The sequence below is a fragment of the Crotalus tigris genome, unplaced genomic scaffold (assembly GCF_016545835.1).
Source record: "Crotalus tigris isolate CLP2741 ecotype Arizona unplaced genomic scaffold, ASM1654583v1 scf7180000024366.1712601, whole genome shotgun sequence".
NCBI lineage: Eukaryota > Metazoa > Chordata > Lepidosauria > Squamata > Viperidae > Crotalus > Crotalus tigris.
Window position 1 is genome coordinate 1110927 of NW_024100534.1, and position 21544 is coordinate 1132470.

The 21544-nt window shown below is 35.5% G+C and overlaps 1 protein-coding gene across 3 annotated transcripts in view; it reads right to left on the minus strand.

Moving 5' to 3' along the window:
* Positions 1 to 21544, minus strand: part of ST6GAL2 (ST6 beta-galactoside alpha-2,6-sialyltransferase 2) — a 75585-nt gene that overhangs the window by 12482 nt on the left and 41559 nt on the right. For all 3 annotated transcript variants that reach the window (XM_039327742.1, XM_039327741.1, XM_039327743.1), the window contains 4 exons: positions 18596 to 19589; positions 12179 to 12276; positions 10487 to 10588; positions 6715 to 6889 (listed from right to left, as the gene is read on the minus strand). In XM_039327742.1, coding sequence (XP_039183676.1) covers positions 6715 to 6889; positions 10487 to 10588; positions 12179 to 12276; positions 18596 to 19532 — 1312 coding nt within the window. In that variant the 5' untranslated portion in view covers positions 19533 to 19589. The remainder of the gene's footprint in view (positions 1 to 6714; positions 6890 to 10486; positions 10589 to 12178; positions 12277 to 18595; positions 19590 to 21544) is intronic.

Below are 21544 nucleotides of genomic sequence, written 5' to 3' on the forward strand. Positions count from 1 at the left end.
TTGGATAGACAAGTGATTGATAACGCAGTTTGGATGATGGGCTTGGATGAGCCCTGGTGGCACAGTGGTTAGAATGCAGTACTGCAGGCTATTTCTGCTGTCTGCCAGCAGTTTGGCAGTTTGAGTCTCACTGGCTCATGATTGACTCAGCCTTCCATCTTTCCAAGGTCAGTAAAATGAGGACCCAGATGGTTGGGGGCAATATGCTGACTCTGTAAACTGCTTAGAGAGAGGGCTGTAAAACATTGTGAAGTGGTATATAAGTCTAAGTGCTATTGCTATTGCTGCATTTATCTACTGAACTGGATTTACACAATATTTTAAACCAGGGGAAAAAAAAGGCAAGGACATCAGCAGGGAAGAATCAAATATCAAGATAGTGAGGCATGCATGTAAAAAAGTACTTTGATTTCATACTTGTAGCTGCCATCCTATTTGGACACACAAATCCTCATAGATGATCTAAGTGCTATTGCTATAGGATCACTACTGAGAGAGAGCTGATGTAGTATACAGAAATGAAACTGATCATATTATTAGCACAAGGGGGTATAAGAGCTCAGATGCAACAGCAAAGATGTGGCAGGAGCTGACTGTGGAACAATGAACTACTTATTTCCAAGTTCCTATCAAACTAAAGCATAAGGACAAAGTATACAGTTTCCAAATCTAAGATATGATCTTGAGCATATACTCACATTTTCAAGAACATCAGTAATCCCTTTGAAATTCAGAACATCAATGACAAAGAATTAGAGAGATTATGGAATGAAATCAAAGATGTTAAACATGAATATAAAAAAGGATTGTCAAAGGCTAAGAAACAAAAGAAAGTAAACTTCATATTAGAACAGAGTGCCAACGAGACAAAGATCTCAGGAATTTCAGAAGGCTGCTAAAAAAAGAAGTATTTTAGTGAAAATTATAAAAACCTGGGAACTAACATGAAAACAAAAAAAATCTCCCAAAATATTTTTGACTCAGAAAATTTCCAACCTCAAATTGGTGTATTAAAAGATTCAATTGACTCTAAGCAAATAAACCAAAGTCAGTATGTTATGAAATTTTGTATAATAGAGATGTCAAATTCAAGATACCTTAGAACGGGTGTCAAACTGCCAGCCTGCGGGCTGGATGCATCATAGCAAAATCGTGCCCGGCAATGGCAAAAAAAAGTCGTGATACATCACAACATGTCACGTGATGTTGCGAGTTTGACACCCCTGCCTTAGAAGATATTTCCTATTTATAAGAATTTCTAGTACAAGATGATGAAGCCAAATTCTTCTTCTTCTTCTTGTGCAATATCCATTATCAGATGTTGGCGATCATGTTGGCAATCCTGTTTTTATCAGCAGCTGCATAAAAAAGTGCTGCTGAGTTTTGTCCAAACCAGTCCCTTAGATTTTGAAGGCACAATGTTCTTCTTCTGCCTGGACCTCATTTGCCTTCAATCTTTCCCTGGAGGATTAAATGGAGTATGCCTTATTTTTCTGAGTGTCACATCACATGTCCAAAATATTCTAATTTTCGTTTTTTAATTATTTTGATGATTTCCCTTGGCTTTCCCAGGCAGCTTATCACCTCCTCATTTCTGATCTTGTCAACCCAGTTTATACGTAACAGCCGCCTGTAAATCCACATTTCAAATGCTTCTAGTTTCTTCAGGTGGCCTTCTGTCAGAGACCAACTCTCTACTCCATAGAGCAGGATAGAAAAAATATAGCATCTGACAAGCCTGATTTTCAGTCTTAGGCTTATGTCATGACTGCAGAAGACCTTTTTCATTTTGAAGAATGCTGTTTGAGCTTTTTCTATCCTTGTCTTTACTTCAATGGTCATGTCCCAGCTTTCATGTAAATTGGAACTGAGATGTGTGATCCTTTCAACTTTTTCTAGTGGTATTTCTTCTGAATTTATTGGTGATAAATTAACGGGTTGTTTGCTGACGACCATGATCTTGGTTTTTAAGGTGTTAAGCTTCAAGCCATATTTTTCAGATATTTCCTTTCTTTTTATTGAAAGTTTTTAAATTTTACAAAACAAATCCCTTCCCCAAACCCCCACCCTCCCATACTCTCCCCCATCTTCCCCAAACCTCCCATTCCCTCCCCCAACCTTCCCAGAGCTGAGTACAGGCTTAATTAAAATTTTCAAAGAAAATAAAAAATAGAAAAAAACTTAAAACACATATAAATCCTAAACAAATCTAAATACCTTAAATTAAACAAATTATCTTCTCTAAAACATAATAGTTGCAAACATTAAACACACATTATAATATACTTTAAACATTTTCTAGTATTGTACTTATATTATTATCCATCATTCTATATAGAATCCCCAAAACACAAATTTAAACATTACTTTCTTTAAATATCCATACCTACAATATAAGATCTAATCTCCCTCTTTCTTTACTCTAGAGCACAAAAATAAGCATATAAACATTCATTATACCATTAAGACTGGATACTCTTTTGAATAGTTAAACTAAATACTTATATTTAAACTTCTTATCTAAAATTTTCATTCAATCTCCATAATCTTCTCTCCTATCAAGAAAAGAAAAAACTTAAAAAGCATATAAATCCTAAACAAATCTAAATACGTTTAATTAAACAAATTAGCTTCTCTTAAAAATAATAATAATAGTAGATCCCATAAACATAACTTAAAACATTAAAATTCCCTTATACCTGTTTAAATCTTTACCAATAACAAATTCCTCCACAGTAAACACATTCCTTCTCTTATCCATAAACCTCTTAAAGGTAATTCCAAAAAGTTTGTAAATCTTAATTCTCCCGCAATCTCAATAGTCTTCTAAATACTTAAACTAAGTAGTTAAACTTAAACTTTTTATCTAAAATTTTCATTCGATCTCCATAATCTTCTCTCCAATAGCCAGTTCCATCCACTGTAAACACAATCCTTATCAGTCTCTCTTGTCCATAAATCTCGAAAGAAGTACTTTAAAATCTGCCCTTAAAGGTAGCTCCCAAAAATTTGTAAGTCCTGGTTCTCCCACAAACTCAGGAACCATACTTGTGAGGCTTCCTTAACCTCCTTCTTCTGTTGGTCTTTCTCTTTACGTTTATATGTTGCACAAGTTATCCTCTGCTCTTTCATCTCGACTTGTTGAGGCCCCTCAAACTGAAATTTCCCATTTTTAATTAATATAGGCTCTTCACACTGCAATTCTGCCCTTAAAGGTTGCTCCAAAAAGTTTATAAATCCTACTTCTCCCGCAGATTCAGGAACCAATACTTGTGAAACTTCCTTGACCTTCTTCTGTTGATCCTTTTCTTTACAATTGTATGTTATACCAGTTGTCTTCTGCTCCTCCATCTCTACTTGTTGAGGCCCCTCAAACTGAAATTTCCCAATTTTCATAAGTGTAAGCACTTCAGATTGCAATTCTACCTTTTTATCTTCCAAAGCTTTAAACGTGATAGGTGGCGATGAGCATACCCCCAGGACCGAAGTATAAAAGTCTTTTGCTTTAGAAACAGTATTAAGACTATAACGTATCCCCAGGTAATTCACCACCATTCCAGTCGGAACATCCCATCTAAACAAAATTTGTCTCTTTTTAAGTTCGTCTGCTAAAAAAGCAAACTCCTTTCTTCTTCTTAAAATTTTAGATGGGATCTCCTTTAAAATTATAACATTTTGTGAAGCAATTTGAAACCTCTTCTTATAAAAAGCTTGTATAATTTCATTGTGCAGGGATCTTTTCCCAAAGTAAATTACCACATCTCTTGGTAAATTCTTTTGCTCTGCCACCACAGAGTTAACTCTAAATGTCTGTTCAATTTCACTAAGTATTTCCTCTTTTTCTCTATTCAAAATCACAGCAAAGTCCTTTGCAACCATCTCTCTCAGATCTCCTTGCACAGACTCACCCAAACCTCTGATTCTTAAAGCATATTCCATTTGTTTATATTGAAGCATAAGAATCTCATCTTGAAAATTTTTCATCTCTTTTTCCATACTTTCAAATTTTTCCTCCATCAATTCCACTTTTTCTACTACTTCTTCTACACGAGAATTCAACTTTTCAAGAACAGAGGCAACTCCTTTTAAAGCCAAAACTATCTCTTGCCTCAAAGTCTTATTGTTTTCCTCTAGAATCTGTTTCATTTCTCCCCTAATTTGAAGTATAACATCTCCCATCATATCTTGCAAATCCTTCACCATTGTTGACTGTGGCAAAGAAGAAGATGAGGCTATTAATTTAGGTTGTTGCGCTGATGATGACACCAAAGAAGAAGCCACTTTAGAAGCTGTAGGGATTACTGGATGCTTTGGAGCCATCTTAAAAAAATCTTTACTCCTTCTTAGAAATTGCAAAAATTAAACAAAGGAAAAAAAGAAGTTAACTCCATAAAATCAAAAAAAAATCCTTCAAGAGGAGATCATTATAATAAAAAAAAGGAGTTCAAAAAAAAGAAAAGAGAGAAAGAAAAAAGAATAATTAAATAGAAAAAATCCATTCCATTTTTTTAAAAATACAAAAAATACAAAAAACAAACCAAAAAAAGTACAAAAATAATAATACTAATACTCCATTCCAATCATTAGAGAAAAACAAAAAAAAAAGGAAAAGGGAAAGGGAAAAAAGAAACCCCAAAAAGCCTGCCGGTCGCAATTCTACCTTCCGAAAAAAAAACACCGAAAGACTTGCCGATCGCCATTTTACTTTCCCTTTCAACAAAGGAAAAAAAATAAAAAGAGGGAATATAAAAGTAAAAATAAATCTTTAAACTTAAAATCCAAATAAAATCCAAGAAAGCAAAAACTAAATCCTCTACTCAGCTCTGTCCGCTTCTAAAAAAACCTCACCAGTTAACTTTAATTGCGGAGGTGGTTGCAGCGGCTTGTTTTGTCCCTAGGGACAAAAGCAGCTGGGAAGCGGAGACAGTCTGAACTCCGTGGGAGCACTCTTTTCACCCCCCCAAAAAAACTTTGGGGGTGCATAAGAGGCTCTACCACTATTCAGACACCTCTCTATCCCCCCCTTTGCCCGGGAGGGGGTTTTTGAACCGCTGAACAGCTGATGTCCGCTGTTCATAGCGATTCAAACACTTACCCAGGAGGACGGCTACAAAGTAGCCGCCATCGCGCGCGCAGATCCACCGGAAGTCCCCAGATATTTCTGTGACTCTGTTGATGAGGAGCTGAAGGTCTTCATGCTTACTAGTAAGCAGAACTGTATCATCAGCATATCTTAAGTTGTTGATCCAATCACCATTTACTTTGATGCCAGCATCGATGTTCTCCAGTGCCTAGTTGAAGATTGACTCAGAGTAGATATTGAACAACAGTGGAGACAGTCAAATTAGCATTGCCAATTTAGAAGGCTACAGGAATTGATTGAATATTTACAGAAATATGCAAGCAACAAAAGAAGACTAAATAAAGATTCTAATCAAACTATGCCAGCCAATCTGGAAAATGACACAGTGGCTAATAGACTGGAATAGCTTAGTCTACATACAAATACCAAAGAAAGCAGACTTGCCTGCAAGCTATTGTATGTCCTTAACTTCATATGCTAACAAAATAATGCTTAGGATGATGCAATAAAGATTGGAGCCCTGTGTGGTAAGAGAGAAAACCGAATGTTCAAGTTGGTTTGAATAAAGTCGAGGAACAAGAAATCTTATTACTGGATAATTGAAAAACCCAAGGAATACCAAAAATAAATCAATATGTGCTTATTTCGTATAAAAGGCCTTTGATTGTATTGATCATGTCAAACTTTGAAATATGCTTAGAAAAATTGGAATGCCAGAATCTTTCAAAACCTGCAATACTGCATTCTAACCATTGTACCAGCATAGCACAGATTGGCTTCACATTGACAAAAGAGTGAAATAAAGCTGTATACTCTTTTCTTATTTAATCAACCTATATGCTGAATACATATTGAAGGAAGCAGGATTCAAAGATTATTATGGCTTTAAAATTAGAAGAATAACAATTTGCTATGTTATGGTAATCACACTACTAGTGATCTGCAGGCTCTGATAATGTAAGTCACAGAACACAGTGAAAAAATAAGACTAAGATTAAGTAAAAAGATGACCCAACGAATGGCAAGAGAGCCAGTCTGGTGCTGTGGTTAAGGCACCTGGCTAGAAATGGGGAGGCCTAGTTCAAGTCCTGCCTTTGGCATAAAGGCAGCTGGAAGACCTTGTTATATTAAAAAGTAGACACTATATTTTAATCTGCTTTGAATTGTGACATGTTTCATAAATTATTTGATGTTTATGTGAATATCATTGAAAGACCTTTATGCAAATTTATTTATAATTTCAGCTACATAAGTTAAAATAGTGTATTAATTCTCAAATGCCAGCGAGCCAGAGTTTGAAATACTTTCATATCTAGAGTTGAACTGTGACCTGGTAAAATGATTTATGACTTTAGTCATTATTTATTAGTTTTATATTTTATCTTTGTATGAAACCAAATAAAAGCTTCTTGTCCACCATAAATAAAAGTTGTGGTGCACACTTCAATAATAAATGATTTTTTCAGAAATAAGAGCAGCTGATATGGCACCTATTCCTGAACAACATGCTTTCCATCGGTTTCTGTAATTTTTTTTACCATTTTTACCATTTTGATATACAAGATTTCAAGTGATATAAATAATTATTTACAACAGAACACATGAGAAAACCTACCACCAGACATACCTACCAATGAAACCTGAAGAAGGAGGGTTGGGCTGTATCTTCTCTTTAGTGTTCTCCTGAATAATATCCCAGAGCTGCCATATAAATTTTGGATGAAGAATGTAGAATGGCTGGTTTGGATTTTTACTGCGGTGCTGTACATATGGAGTAAACAGGTTGTAGTCTGGATTCCTATACCACTAGCAGGGAAAAAAAAATTGAAAATAAAATTTTTCATAGAGTGCTCAGCATACACCAAAAATTATCTAAAGTATCACATTGTCATCTCTGTAAATATAAATGCACTCATGCTATAGCTCAGCAGAAGCAGTATGCTACATCTTTTACTTAAAAATCCATCACTATTTTAATCACTATTAATTTACAGGCAGTCCTCAGTTAATGATCAGTCACTTAGTGACCATTCAAAATTATGAATAACCCCAGAAGTTATTTACAATCCATCCTCAAAATTACAACTGCCCCACAGCCTCCCCGGGTGACATGATGGCATTTTGGGCACTTGGTTGAATTTATGACAGATTGTAATGTCCCATATTCATGTGACTGTGATTTTTGTCAGCTTTTAGCATTTTTTTGTCAGTTTTTGAGCAAAAAAACCATTCATTCAGAATGGATTCACTTAATGACCACATGGTTTGTTAATAACCATGTAATTTGCTTAATGATATATTTTATGATACAAAAGACAGCAAAATGAGCAGAGATTTTGACACACTTTCTTGGTAATTCTAAAATACAAATAAACCTCTAAACGTTGTTTGCAATAGATTAGTAGTTGATAGGAGGATTGGTTAGGAAGCTGTTATTATCACATAAATTTCAGTATCTCTAGGACTTAGGAAACAATTATCTCACCACACATGTACAGACACACAGAGAGAGATTCAGGTAAAATCTCTTTTACCTTATTTTTTATTCATTTTTATTTATATTTAAATAAGAGCTCCATTACTGGAGATTTTAAAAAATAGACTGGACAACCATTTAATTGGAATGGTATAAGGTTCCTGCCTTGAGTAGGGGGTTGGACTAGAAGACCTTTGAGATTCCTTCCAGCCCTTTGATTCTATGATTTTATGAAAATGCTGTCAAAATTAGAGACTGTACTGTTCAGCAAAAATATAGTGTTTTATTCTCTATTGGTGCAACATCCCATTATTCGATTTTGTAATGATATCATACCAATGGGTAAGATTAAAAAAAAGGGCCCAATATGACACTTTGCACATTTACAGTTCCAGCAAATACAATTCCAACTGCAGCATTTTCAGGTAGTTCTTGCTTAACTATGGTAAATGGGGCTATGATTTCCATTGCTAAGTGATGGAGTCATAAAGCATGATGTCACATGAGTATATTGGTCAGCAACAGCAATCCCTGCAGTTGCCAATGCTGTTGTTAAGTGAGAATTTCATGTGACTGGACTTGTGACTTCTTGCAAGATTTCAACAAGCACAATCAATAAGGTTGTCAGCAGGAAGTTGAAAGTTCCAAATGGCTTGCAAGCAGGCTGGTATAGAATAAGCTGAGCTGGGGAGGAGATATTATGGCATGGCTGGATACATGGTCTTTACGGAGTACGGCTGGGAGAGTACAGCAGGCATGAATGCACTAAGGAGTATGAGATTCCTGGGATCTCGTGCTCTGTAAGAGGCTCCTTGGGAGAAAAAGGGGCAGGAGTGACTTGTTATCTTCCCTGCCAGCTTCCCCATTGTTTTTCCCTGTGCACATGTCTGCAGGACTCTGCAACGTTTGGAAGTTTCAGTCAGTTGCCAAGCCCCCAAATGCAGTCACATGACCGTGGGTGTGCTGCAATGGCACCCACTCAACATTGTCACAACAGTTATTGAATGAATGTTCATAAACCAGGTGCTACCTATAAAGACATCTGGAATATTTGGGTAGTAAAGGATAAAAGATTTCAGGAATTTAGAATGATAGAATATTGCAGGAACCCTGAAAAATATTCAAGAAAAATAAGAATGATTAAAATGTGACTTTATTATTTGTCCATATTTTACCCTAACCAGATATGTACTCCATTTTCGAAATTTGTTCTGTACTTATGTGGCTACACATTTTTTCTAGATTTTGATTTATGAATGAACTGGTTATAGCCAGTAGTGGGATTCAGCTGGTTCGCACCACTTCGGCAGAACCGGTAACTAATTTTTTGTTGCCCAGGCCCAGAATGGACTTCTGGAAACGGCATCCACACAGAGAACCGGTTGTTCACATATTTCAATCCCACCATTGGTTATAGCAATATGTAAAACTTGCATAATTTGACCATGTGTGATATGAATCTCTCTCTAAGGTAAAAAGATGAAACTTTATTTATTAAGCCTGGCAGATTAGATTTTAAAATCCCAGATATCATTTAAAATGCTATGGTTCTTCCTTCCTGTACCTATCTAGGTTGCCATTTTGTTTTGAGTGCAATTCAAGTCGCTGGTTGTAACCTATAAAATCCTTCATGGTCTGGAGCCAGATTATTTGTGGGCTTGCCTCTCCCCAATTATGCCTACCTTCCCATTAGATCTGACAAAAAAGGCATGCTGCAGGTTCCATCTACTAAAGAGTTTCATCTGACAGGATTCAGAAAGGGGGCTTTTTTTTTTTTCATGGTGCTTGTCCTTTGGAATATTTTACCCTTGGTGATCAGATTGGTCTGCCTCTATAAGGCCTTAAAGACTTCTGCCTGGGACTCTGGTGGGAAGGTTGAGCCCATGCATCGCTATATATCTAAATCCCCTATTTTATGTGTGTTGCTTTTGTTCTTTCTGTTTTTATATTTCTAACATTGTTAACCACCTAGAGTCATTAATCTGTGATTGACAGTTATACAAATGGAATTAATTAATTATATTTCTACATGCATGGCAAAAGAACAGTAGTTGAATTTGATGAAGAGTTTAGTGAAGCTGAGAAAATGGATGGAGATATTTTAAGTATGTGATGATGGTAGACAGGTATGAGATGGCAGTTTGAAATGGAATATCTGAAGAAACATAAAGGTTGAATGAAACCTGAATGGGATAATGGTTAACAAGAAGAGATGTAATAAAAAACGAATTGGTGCTGAATAAATACAAGAGTTGGTGATTAATACAGAAAAAGTATGATGAGGAGATTTGAGCAAATAGAATGAATGAAGGCCGAATTGCAAAAAGAGATAAATGAAGGAAAAATACATGGACTGAAAGGAACGGACAGTTCAAGAAAATTGTGGTGAATTTATATCCTAAAAAAGGGAAATGGGAACACAAGGCATATTAGGAAGCAGGGTGAAACAAGCTTGATAGAATAATGAATGGTGGTATCTCTTTTTCTTGCCTTTTTCTTGCTGTCTATTTCATCCTTTCTTTTTTGCTTACTATTACTCCTTTTCTAAACCCTACTTATCTTGAAAGAAAATAGTGGGATAAATAGAGAATGGTCATGAATGTGTGCACGTATGAATCAGAAAACATAAAAAAAAATGGAAATACAGAAATTTCCCAAAGGTAGATATTTAAAAATGGCTAAAGTTCAACTATATACAGACAGATCAGTACGTCAGTCATTTTGTGCTCTAGGAATACATTTCAATGAGATATGGAAAACAATGTTGCTTTTCAATATTTTAAACATTTAAATATAGATCCGTAAATGGTTTAACAATTTCTCTCGTAGATTCAGTTTTGGCAAAAGCCCTAAGGAAGACTATGAAGCTCATTTCTTTTGAATAAAGAAAGTGCACAGTGGCATCAACACAATAACTGATGACTTACCTTATCCAGATTTGAAGAATAAGGAGCAGGATCCCAAGCCACTAAAATAACATCTTTATACAAGGTGTTATCGACGAAATGATAATTAGGATTAGTAAGAATCTGTTAAATGCAAAGAAACACATATCTACTAAAAACATTCCAAACTTTATTTCTCTTCTATGTTCTTACCATTATCTGGCAGTTTAGCTTAAAAATTAGCTTTAAATCCCCTTCAACTCTTCTGTCATCAGGTTTAAATGCACTTTACACTTTCGAAAAGAAATTTGAAGTACCCTTGCACACACTCCATATGTAGAATACCATCGCAGAGCAGAAGGTAAGTCTTCTCATATCACTTTCAAGAAAGAAAGAAATGAGAGAGAATGGCTTTGCCAAAGAACATGCTGCTGTCTACCTAGAATAAATCAGTTTTTTTTAATTTTTCTTGTAGGTTGCAATCAGTAATTGTCACTGCTAAAATAATGCTAGCTATTGGTTCACTACAACAGCTGAAGATACAGTTACAACTGTTGCAGCATCCTGCAGTCACATGATTGCTATATGTGCGCTTCACAACTGGCTTCTGAAAAACAAAAAGTCAAAAAGAAGTGGCAGTCACTGATGCCTCTTTAATGACTGTGGTGATTTGCTTAACTATGGAAGTAAAAGTGATGTCACAAGAGCAGCGTGATCATGTGATGTTTCACCTAACGACACTTAAGCAATGGAGTTGCCAGGCCCAATTGTGGTTGTTAAGTGGGGACTACCTGTATGCTCAAGAATGGTGAGATCCTATGCAAAAAATGTAGTCATTTTCAGCCTATGTACGGGGATACTGCAGCCATGAAATATTTTCCCACAAGTATTTAAGAAATAATTATGGCCTGAGGAATGGGGAATTTATTTGCTGCATGTCATAGTTAAGAAATACAAAATTCAAAATGCATACAAATAGAAGTTTGTTTTGTAGTAAATAATGTACCTGCCACAAGAGGGTGCTGCAGGTTTTTAAAAAAGAGTATTCATTCCGTTTGGTCATGAATCTCTAATCATTACAGCTCTTAACTTCATTCCACTCTCTACAACTTCAGATTTACTCCTCCATGAAATATCTTTCTAACTAATTTAAAATATCTTTCTCCAAACCATTTTTGCATGCATTTTTAAAGATAAAAATTACGTATCTGGAAAATTATACTATCCAAAAGATCTCTCCTGATTATTTGCCTAGGAAGCATAAATTTGCACATTTAAAATGCAGAAAAAAATGAAGTTGTCTACTTAAGTTACCATTTATAAAGAATGAAATAATAAAGATGATAAGGACAGACAAATCAACAAATGCCACTGCATCTGGCTTTCCTGTTTATTTTCCTCTCCTATTTTTTTAATGTGATCCTTAGGATATAAAATTAAAAAAATGTCCTACATATTATGAAGCTAGGAGTTTATTATTTACAATCCTAACAGAATTTTACACTGAAGCTAATAGGCATGCTGACTGATGATTATCAACTATCTAAGAGCAGCAATCCATTTTTGATTAATAAATAAAATTATGTTGTAGAATAGTTAAAGAAATTCTCTTGAGTATATGGATGGAGATACATGTAAACATTTAGAAATGTGTTTATTAAATTTCATATTGCTTACAAAAAGTCAATATCTCCTAGAAAATAATATATATTTATGGATCTTCAACAGATTTACCTGGGAATTAATGATGCGCATTGTGGTTTTATTTCCAACATCTTTTTCATAGCCTTTTGTTGGAGCAGAATTGAATCTCAGAACTGCATCATGAGAATCTAGTGTGAAAAAAGTTACATTTATTTGGGGTTTTATACATGTGCAATCATACAGATGCTTATTTAAAGGTAGATACCACTATGTTCTAAATAGATGCTAGTATACATGCTTGATCTGCAGGTATCAATTGATCTGCAGGTATTAGTTTCTATTGTATTCCACTTTTTTTTCTTTTAACAAGTGTCTAATTCCTTGCATCAGGATGGGATCAGGGCGATTGAATGGAGCTGAGCATTTACTGGCCAGATGCCCTTCCTGATACCTGTGTGGAGCTCACAGCAGATATCTACTGCTACCTAGGATCGAACTCATAGCCTCATGATTGTGAGGTGAGAGTTCTACCTTTAAGCCACCACACTGGTCATTTTCTATTATATTTTACTTTAATATTTAAATTCTCTCAGACTTAGTACAAAGAACAATCTAAGCCAAGACAAATATTTAAGCTTTTAAAATTAATATGGAAATGTGAACAGTCTATGTAAATAGAAATTTCATTAAGCTTTTGAAATTAGAACAGAAAAATTAAGAATCCATGAAAATATGGTTCTATTGTCATATATAATTGTTTTTGCGAAGAGACAATAAATGATTAGGGGACTGGAGGCTAAAACATATAAGGAATGGTTGCTGGAATTGGGTATGTCTAGCTCAGGGGTAGGCAACCCAAAACACTCAAAGAGCCACTTGGACCCGTTTCCCACCAAAAACAAAACACTGGGAGCCGCAAAACCCTTTTGATATCTAAAATGAAGATAACACTGCATCTATCCTTTTTTACCTTTATTATAGGTGTGTGTGTGTGTGTGTGTGTGTGTGTGTGTTTGTGTGTATGTGTATGTGTATATGTGTGTGTATACACACACATACACAGACACACGCACACATATACACATTAAAAATAAAAGTAAAAATATGACTCTTGGGAATATCCATACTATTAAAACAATGATCACCAAGAGAATGCTTTAAGAGAATAAAATTACATACACACACAGGTAAAAAAAGGATATATGCAGTGTTATCTTCATTTTAGATGTCAAAAGGGTCTCTCTCTCCCTCCCTCTCTATCTGCCCTTGGTCTGCCACTCCTCTTCCCCCACTCTCTCTCTCTCCCTCTCTCTCTCTTTCTCTCTCTCTCTTTCTCCCCCCCCCCTCCTATCTGCTGCTCACCTGGCAAGCTTCAAGCTGTTGTCCAACAACCTCCGGGGTAGGCAACCTCGTCTCTTTTATGACTCATGGACTTCAACTCCCAGAATTCCTGAGTCAGCCTAGCTGGGCTAGCTAGCTCTCTCCTGCCCTTCCTGCTTCCTGCTTCCTTCAGAGACGCAGCAAAGGGAGGAGCTCCGCCCAGAAAGCTTTTGAGCTCCTCGGAGAACACTGTGAGCGCACTCTCTTTTACACATACACACAGACACACACAAAACACCCACCCACACACACAGAGATACACACAGAGAGAGAGAGAGAGAAGCAGGGAAGTGCAATTGCCTCTCTCTGTCTATGTCTCTCTCTGCAAAGGCAGAGGAGGCTGGGAGCCACAGGGAAGGCTCAAAGAGCCGCATGCGGCTCCGGAGCCGCAGGTTGCCGACCTGTGGTCTAGCTTAATGAAGAGAAGGACGAGGGGGGACATGATAGCAGTGTTCCAATATCTCAGGAGCTGCCACAAAGAAGAGGGAGTCAAGCTATTCTCCAAGGTGCCTGAAGGCAGGACGAAAAGCAACGGATGGAAACTGATCATGGAGAGAAGCAACTTAGAACTAAGGAGAAACTTGCTGACAGTTAAAACAATTAACCAATGGAACAACCTGCTTCCAGAAGCGGTGAATGCTCCAACACTGGAAGTTTTTAAGAAGAGACTGGACAGCCATTTGTCTGAAATGGTGTGGGGTTCCTGCCTGAGCAGGGGGTTGGACTCGATGACCTCCAAGGTCCCTTCCAACTTTTATTATTATTATTATTATTATTATTACTATTATTATTATCATCATCTAGTTACACTTATTGTTTCCTTTTTCACTATTGTTTTAAAAGCTATGCTCTGAGGAGATATTGAGTTGTAATGAACTTTCTAAAGTTTATATACTTTGGATATTTTTATGTATCTTGTATATTTATCATTTTTGCGATGCCTTGAATTACTATGCTAACATTTAGATTATAAGACAGTGTGAATATATCTTGGCAATGTTCATTTCATCATCAGATATAATTCAGTTATCCATACAGCATTCTGCTATTCTGCTGTGATAGAATTCTGTACTGGCCTGAAATTTTACATTATATGTGTTGGTTAGATTGAATAGTATCTGAAAAGTCTGTAATACTGGGAAAGGTTGAAGGAAAGAGAAGAGGACATGCAGCAGCAAGTTGAGTTGACTCGATTATAGCGACAATGGGTGCACCATTGTAAGAACTAAAAGACCAAGCTGGAACCAGATTCTCCTTGAGAAAAATCTATGTGATCACTAAGGGTTGTCAGTGGCTTGATGGCACCAGATCAATCTAATGTAGCTGTCAGGAAAAAGAATGTTCCTGTAATTGGGAGACAGGAAGAGAAAGAGCCAAAGTCAGGGCAATAGTAAGGTAGTAGTGTTAATACTGATAGTACTGATTTCTTGTCTGGAGTACTTTGAAGGGCTGACAGTTCCACTGTGAGATACAGGGAGTTTTCAAAAAATATTTTTGCTCTATCATCATGCTGTCTCATTCATGGTATTTTGTAGGAGGTCCAGATGATAGTATTTTCCACTTCTATGTCCTTTCTTTCATGCTTTGTCACCTATCATTCATCTTTTCCTCTCCCACAAAATGTGAGAAAAATTAGTAAAGTAGAGGGCCTTTTCTTATAAATACCAACACAAATATGGTAAAAAATTGCATATTAAAACTGTAAGGTTTGAACCTGTCTATGCCCCCATGAGATCTGATGTGATATAAAGCAGGATACCTTAAATAAGCAATAAAGTGAGCATTAGCAGAAGTAACATATGTACAGGCAAGAATGTAAAATATATATGTACTAAGAAATAACACATTTGTCCTTTTTCTTTGTGCATTCCTTTCTCAGTAACTAAAGGTGAAAAGAAACGAACAGTGGCCCAATGTAGAAAAACAGTAAAGAATTAACACTGAGACAACAAAGGAACAAAAGGGGTGATAGTTCATGAAGAAAAGAGAAATATGAAAGAAGTGAGTATTGTATGGATTACCATTAGAGGAATCCATCTTAAATATTTTGCAGCTTATCTCATTATTTGCTGAAATAAATGTATCACAAATATGCTTTAAATATCTGAAACATGGCAGATAAAATTATATGTACTACTATTATTATTGCTATCATTATCAGCCTAGAGGTATATAAGTGAAACTCTCCAGAGCAGGTAATGAGTGAAACATTAGGCCTGGAATGACAGAACGCTATTTTAAGAGGGGGGCGTACAGGCAAAATAGAAGAAGAGAACAGAAGAATATGGGTTGCCAGGAATTAGATATGATAGCATGAGTTTTATAACTAACATTTGTTTGCAAAATTATCATTGTTTCATATACACACATACACATAGTTAGCTCATGATAAATGCAACAGGAAAATCTGACTGGAAGCTGAACTTCCTGTATCCACAGATCCCATAAGAAGCCCAGCAGGCATAGTAAAATAACTACAAAAATAGAACACATGTATTCCCATAGTGAATACATGCATTTGCAATTATGGGAAAATAATCACATCAAGATATACACTTCCAATCCTATTTATTTTAGATTAAGACTACGTACTATCCATAGTATGTCTATTTCTCAGATATTACTATGGTTAAGGCTTTCTTTGAAAGATGTTTACTACAGCTAGTCCTCGATTTACAATCATTCATTTAGTGACTGTTCAAATTTACAACGGCACTGAAAAAAGTGACTTACAACTCAGGTTTATCACCACTACACAATGCCCAGTCATGTGATCAAAGTTTGAATGTTGATAACAGGCAAGTATAAGCCAGATTTGCTTAATGATTGCATGATTCACTTAGGAGCTATAGTGATTTGCTTGTAGCAAAAAAGATTATAAAATTGGGTGCAACTCACTTAATAAACATCTTGCTTAGCAATGAAAATTCTGTTCCCAGTTGTGGTCCTAAGTCAAGAACTATCTGTAATCTTACTAAATTAATGGGAAAGAAATTGCTTCTGAAGTTGTGTTGGAATGTCCCAATGATAAATGATCTCTTCTGTAGTTTGCAGCCTCTCTAATCCCCCTGTTTCAAAAACATCTCAGAGAAAGACATTAAGAGGCAACTCCCCACATGGGGATTTCTCAGATCAAGGAGACAGTCAGGGGGGCCACAGAATGATAAGAGAGATACAGGATGATACATAGTACCCTCCACTGCTTCACAAAAATAAACAAACCTAATAAGCATCACTAAAATAAATTCTCATAAATCTGATAAATTCTCATAAATCTGAGAGAGCGATACAAGATAGAAGCATTTTTTTTCCAGAGGAAGAAAACTTTCAGGAAATTGGAAGAATTTTTTTCAGCCAAGTATTAGTCAAGATGATCTCTTCCATATGCAAGCTGGTAACTTTATTTGCATATATATATAAGGATGTTTAATGAATATTTTGAAGAGAAGGAAATGTGTATCACCACAGAGGAAAGAGAAACATTTTCAATAAAGGATGAGTCATAATATAGTAAACATACTAAATAGAAAGTTTCCAGGAAGGTTATGCTTGGGACAAAACTGTTAATTCTGTTTAAATGACAAAGATTAGTGGAAAAAGTGGTACACATATTTATATAATAAATTGTCATTGTTCTTTCAAAACCCTTAAAACTAAACTTGGCTTAGAAAATGTTTTAATTAATGTATATTCAATAAATCTCCTAGGAGTAGGGATATACAAATGAGACAGTGAGCAACTATCATTGTAAAAAATCTATAACTTGAATTGTTTTATTATTAGCAGCAGCACACTGTGAGAAAAGGGGAAAACGGTTACACTATTTTATTTTTCAAACCAGTAGGACTTCCCTTAATATTTGATATTACCCAGTTTTGACTTTCAGTGCTAAGACAGCATGGCTCTTAGACTGAACAGAGATGCCTACTGAAGTAACTGGATAATGCTCACAAACATTTTAGTTTTTGAGAAAACAATAACAAGTATTAATATAAAGAATGATAGTTAAATTTAAAAATAAGAAAACATATTTAAGTACATAGAACAACTTAGTATTTGTGGGATTAATAATAGAGAAACTCTTCTCTCTCTCTCTGTCTTGAAGAACATGTGGCAAGGGGTGAATGGAAGACTGCCTGCACCACATGGTTTAGAGTACTTCAAATTTTGCATACTTCTTAGTGGATATAGACATAGATTTGCATTATTCCTAAAGAAAAGTGTTCATATTTTAGTTCTGCATGATTTATTTTGCATTTATAAAGAGCATTTTTCATATCTGAAGTACAGGATAAATGTCTTATTGAGGTTGCACATGAAATGTTGCTTAAGCATTTTGTCTTGTAGATGTTCTGTGGCCACATGAGTTTATTAGTCAGGGGAATTAATTCATTACTTTTTCATCTGTCAACTTCTGATGTTAGCTAATTAACATTTTTCAAAACTTTCTATAGAAAAATAAGATACAATTCAGTAAAAACAAACCCAACCAAACCCATAGCCATTTTGAAAATTGGAGAGGAACACCAAAATGGAGGGGAAGGGAGGGAGGTTTTGCTACTTCAGTTGCTTATTGTTACTGTACAATATGATACAAAGATTATTAAATTATATTACTGGGAGAACCAAAGGTAGTGTGTCTCAAAGGAGTTTTTTTTCTTCAAAAGGCAACTGAACTGTTTTTTTCCTTGAGGAAGATGAAGAAAATGTTTTGCTTCTTATCTAAGAAGCTTAATCAGTTCTGATGGCAGGAATGAAGCTTCTTGGATGAGAAGCAAAATGTTTTCTTCTTCCTCCTCAAGGAAAAAACAGTTCAGTAGTCTTTTGAAGAAAAATATACTTTTGAGACAACTATGATATGGATGACTGAAAATCTCCTTGCTATAGTGACATTGCTGGAGAATAGCAATATGGGAAGATTGCTACAAAATGCTGTTCTGTTTAATCCCAGAAAAAGAATATGGTTGCCTCTATAGAAAATAGGATGTTGTCTTAGATCTTTGGTCTAACCCAGTGCTTCTTTTGCCTTATCTTATAAAGGCCAAAGAATACAGAAATAGCCCACACGTGGTTATCTGAATTTCAGCTACATACCAGAGTTCAAATAAATTAAACATCTTTACCCACCTATTTCATGCCCCAGAGAAGAGTTCAGTATGGCACCAGCAGACATTACGACAGCACAGCTTCCAAATCCACGAGGATATAATTTATTCAGTGAGGTTTGAGGGACGTGTTTTTTCCAACCAAGGACTGAAAAAGGAGCTTCCTCGCCATCAATGGTTCTGATGTTTGCATGTGCCTTTAGCTCACAGAAGAGCTGTTCTGAAGTCAGTTGGGAGTTTTGCTTCCCTCTGAATTTCACCCCATGCTTATTGGCATTCAAGTAATCTTTCATTGCTTTCTGAAGGCGAGGATTCAGCATCTTGGAGGAGACATCCCCCCGCCAAAGCCTGAACAGGAACGATTTTGACATTGTGGAATAGATTTCATTCCATTCATGAGACTCTTCAACTAGTTCTCTTCTTCTGTGATTTATGTGTCTTTTCTTTATCTTCTTTTGAGGGAACCAAGTATTCTGTAAAATATTCCTCTTCTGAACCTCTCCCTGTGCAGAGTTTAATTTCACTATTCGCTGAACATTATTTGATAACTGAGGCTGACCAGCAGCAAATAAATAATCACCGCTCCTCTGATGAAAATTGCTTTTGGATTTTCTTCTTAACTGAGAAGGAAAAAATTCTTCACTTTCAAAACTGTTATCTAAGCCAGTCCACTTTTTAATATTCCCAGTCTCTGACTTAAATGAATCTAAGACATCTTTCTTAAAGAGCATCTCATTGACTGTTTCGGAGAAGGGTGTGTCGTGAATTGCTCCCATGATAACCCTCTGTTTGCCTTGAATAGGCAAGAGTCTTTTAGTCTCAACATATGAGAAGGAACTAGGAACTGCATCTGTGGTGTTGCTATCTGTGAAATATATGAAGATAAATAGGAACAGGAGCCCCCAGGCAAATATTCCAAACAGCATTACTTGTTTCCATTGTTTCAGATTGGGTTTCATGGCAATGTTTGTGACAATTCCTCGGTGCCTTAAAGATTTTATGAAAAGAAATAAAACCTGGAAAAAATATAGTATTAATGAAACTCTTGAAATATTCACAAGATAGCAAAGAAGCAATCTATTTTTCAGAAAAATAAGAACTCTAAATGTGATGATTCTGAACAACCTATACCATGCTATTCTTATTGTAGGATGGACTGCTTTTCTCTACTAACAGTTCAGTCACATAAATTGTGATATAACCATCATTCCCCAGTAAAATGTAATTTTATGCAATAAAATTCATATGTAATAAAATTCTTCTTTTGTATCAATAGGAGAGGTTCTTTGGGGAAAGCTGTATTCCATCTATTCAGCATTGGGTGATTTTAGGGGACACTGTTGTGTGATAACTAAACTATGGACGGTAAACTAGTGCAGAATCACAGAGCTTCTAGCAAAATGAAATTGTTTTACTCAGAACTAAAAAAGAAATGTAATAAAATCAATGTGTATTTATTAAGGAATGAATTTTGTATAATTCAATGAGACTTTATTTCAGGTGCTAAAGAGCTGGAAGAACTAAAATATGCTAATGGGAATTTAATGTACTGATATATTGTATCTAGAAAGGTTCATCAATGTAACCTAATACATTAGCTCAAACTTTATTTAGATTCAAGACAAGTATAGACCTGACATGTAATATTTAAACATTTGCTGGGCACTGAGTTTTCTACATAATCATGTGCTGTGATACTTATCCCTTCTACATACCTATTTTTGAAAGATGAGGATAAGATGGCTTTATCTTACAACAATGCTGAAAAGTTGTGAAGCAATCTTATTAAACAATTAAAAGCTCTATATAAAATGTAAAATTAATGATATTACTTGCACTTAAATTGCAATATAGTAAAGTCACATGACAGTTAAGAGTCCTAGAACTGATCATACAGGTCACTATTTACAAAGAACACTCTCTGTTGAAACATGTTGTGCTGAAGGAGTCTTATTTTTCCTTTGATCACTTACAAATACCTGAGTGTAGCCCCTCTGCTAAATCCATTATTTGTAACAAAGGCACTTTAAATTAGATCTCCTTCTATTTATTATGGGAGATCTGAATGGAAGAAGCATCTCTATTTCTTTCAAGCAATTTCTTTCATTTGTTCTTATTGCTTAGAGTTCCTTTTAAAAAAAAAGACAAAACTACGATAATCAGAGTTCAAATTTAGGCACTGTTAAATAAAAGGCAGATGAATTTCCTCCATCAGCACTTTTCAATTAGAAGTTTGTTCCCAGGTTAGTAAAGATTTTGAATTATTGAAATCAGACATTTCAAAAGCAAATTTCTTTTGAAGCCTAAACAGGTTAAGTAGAGAAAATGTTTTACAGTAATAGTAATTAAAAATATTTTCAGCACAAAGTGAATTATAACTTTTCTTCAGAACTTGGAGTTATACTTGTTATGTAGCCCAGCATACAATTATTAGCAGCGATGTAGATGCATTGAACAAGTCTGACATTTTTGCCTGTGTCCTGAATTGATGGGCCATCAATATACCAACACCAACATCAATTTGTCTACAGGTGACTCAATGTCCTCTCAGGGATCTTAATAGTTATACTCTGACTGACTAGATCCTCCAATCATTGGGAAGAGGGCAGGTTGGGTTTCAGGACAGAATAGGAAGCTTCCATGCATATACCTACACAAGCATATACAGTGTACTACTTAACCTCGGTAATTTTGCTTACATATAACAGAAATGATAAGAAGTATGTCAATTATAAATGATGGCTGTATTCTGACATCACTTTAAGGTATGATTCGTTTATTGAATAACCACAGCTGACCAAGAAAATACAAAATGCTAGATCATTGATAGCAAAATATGGTTAATAGAATATTGGTGCAAAAAAAATCACTAAGTTATAAATGTTCTGTTGTGAGGAATTCAATTAAAAATTTAGCAGTGAGAAAAGCCAGCTAGTTTAGTTTCAAACAACTGCTACTTCGAGCAGTATAA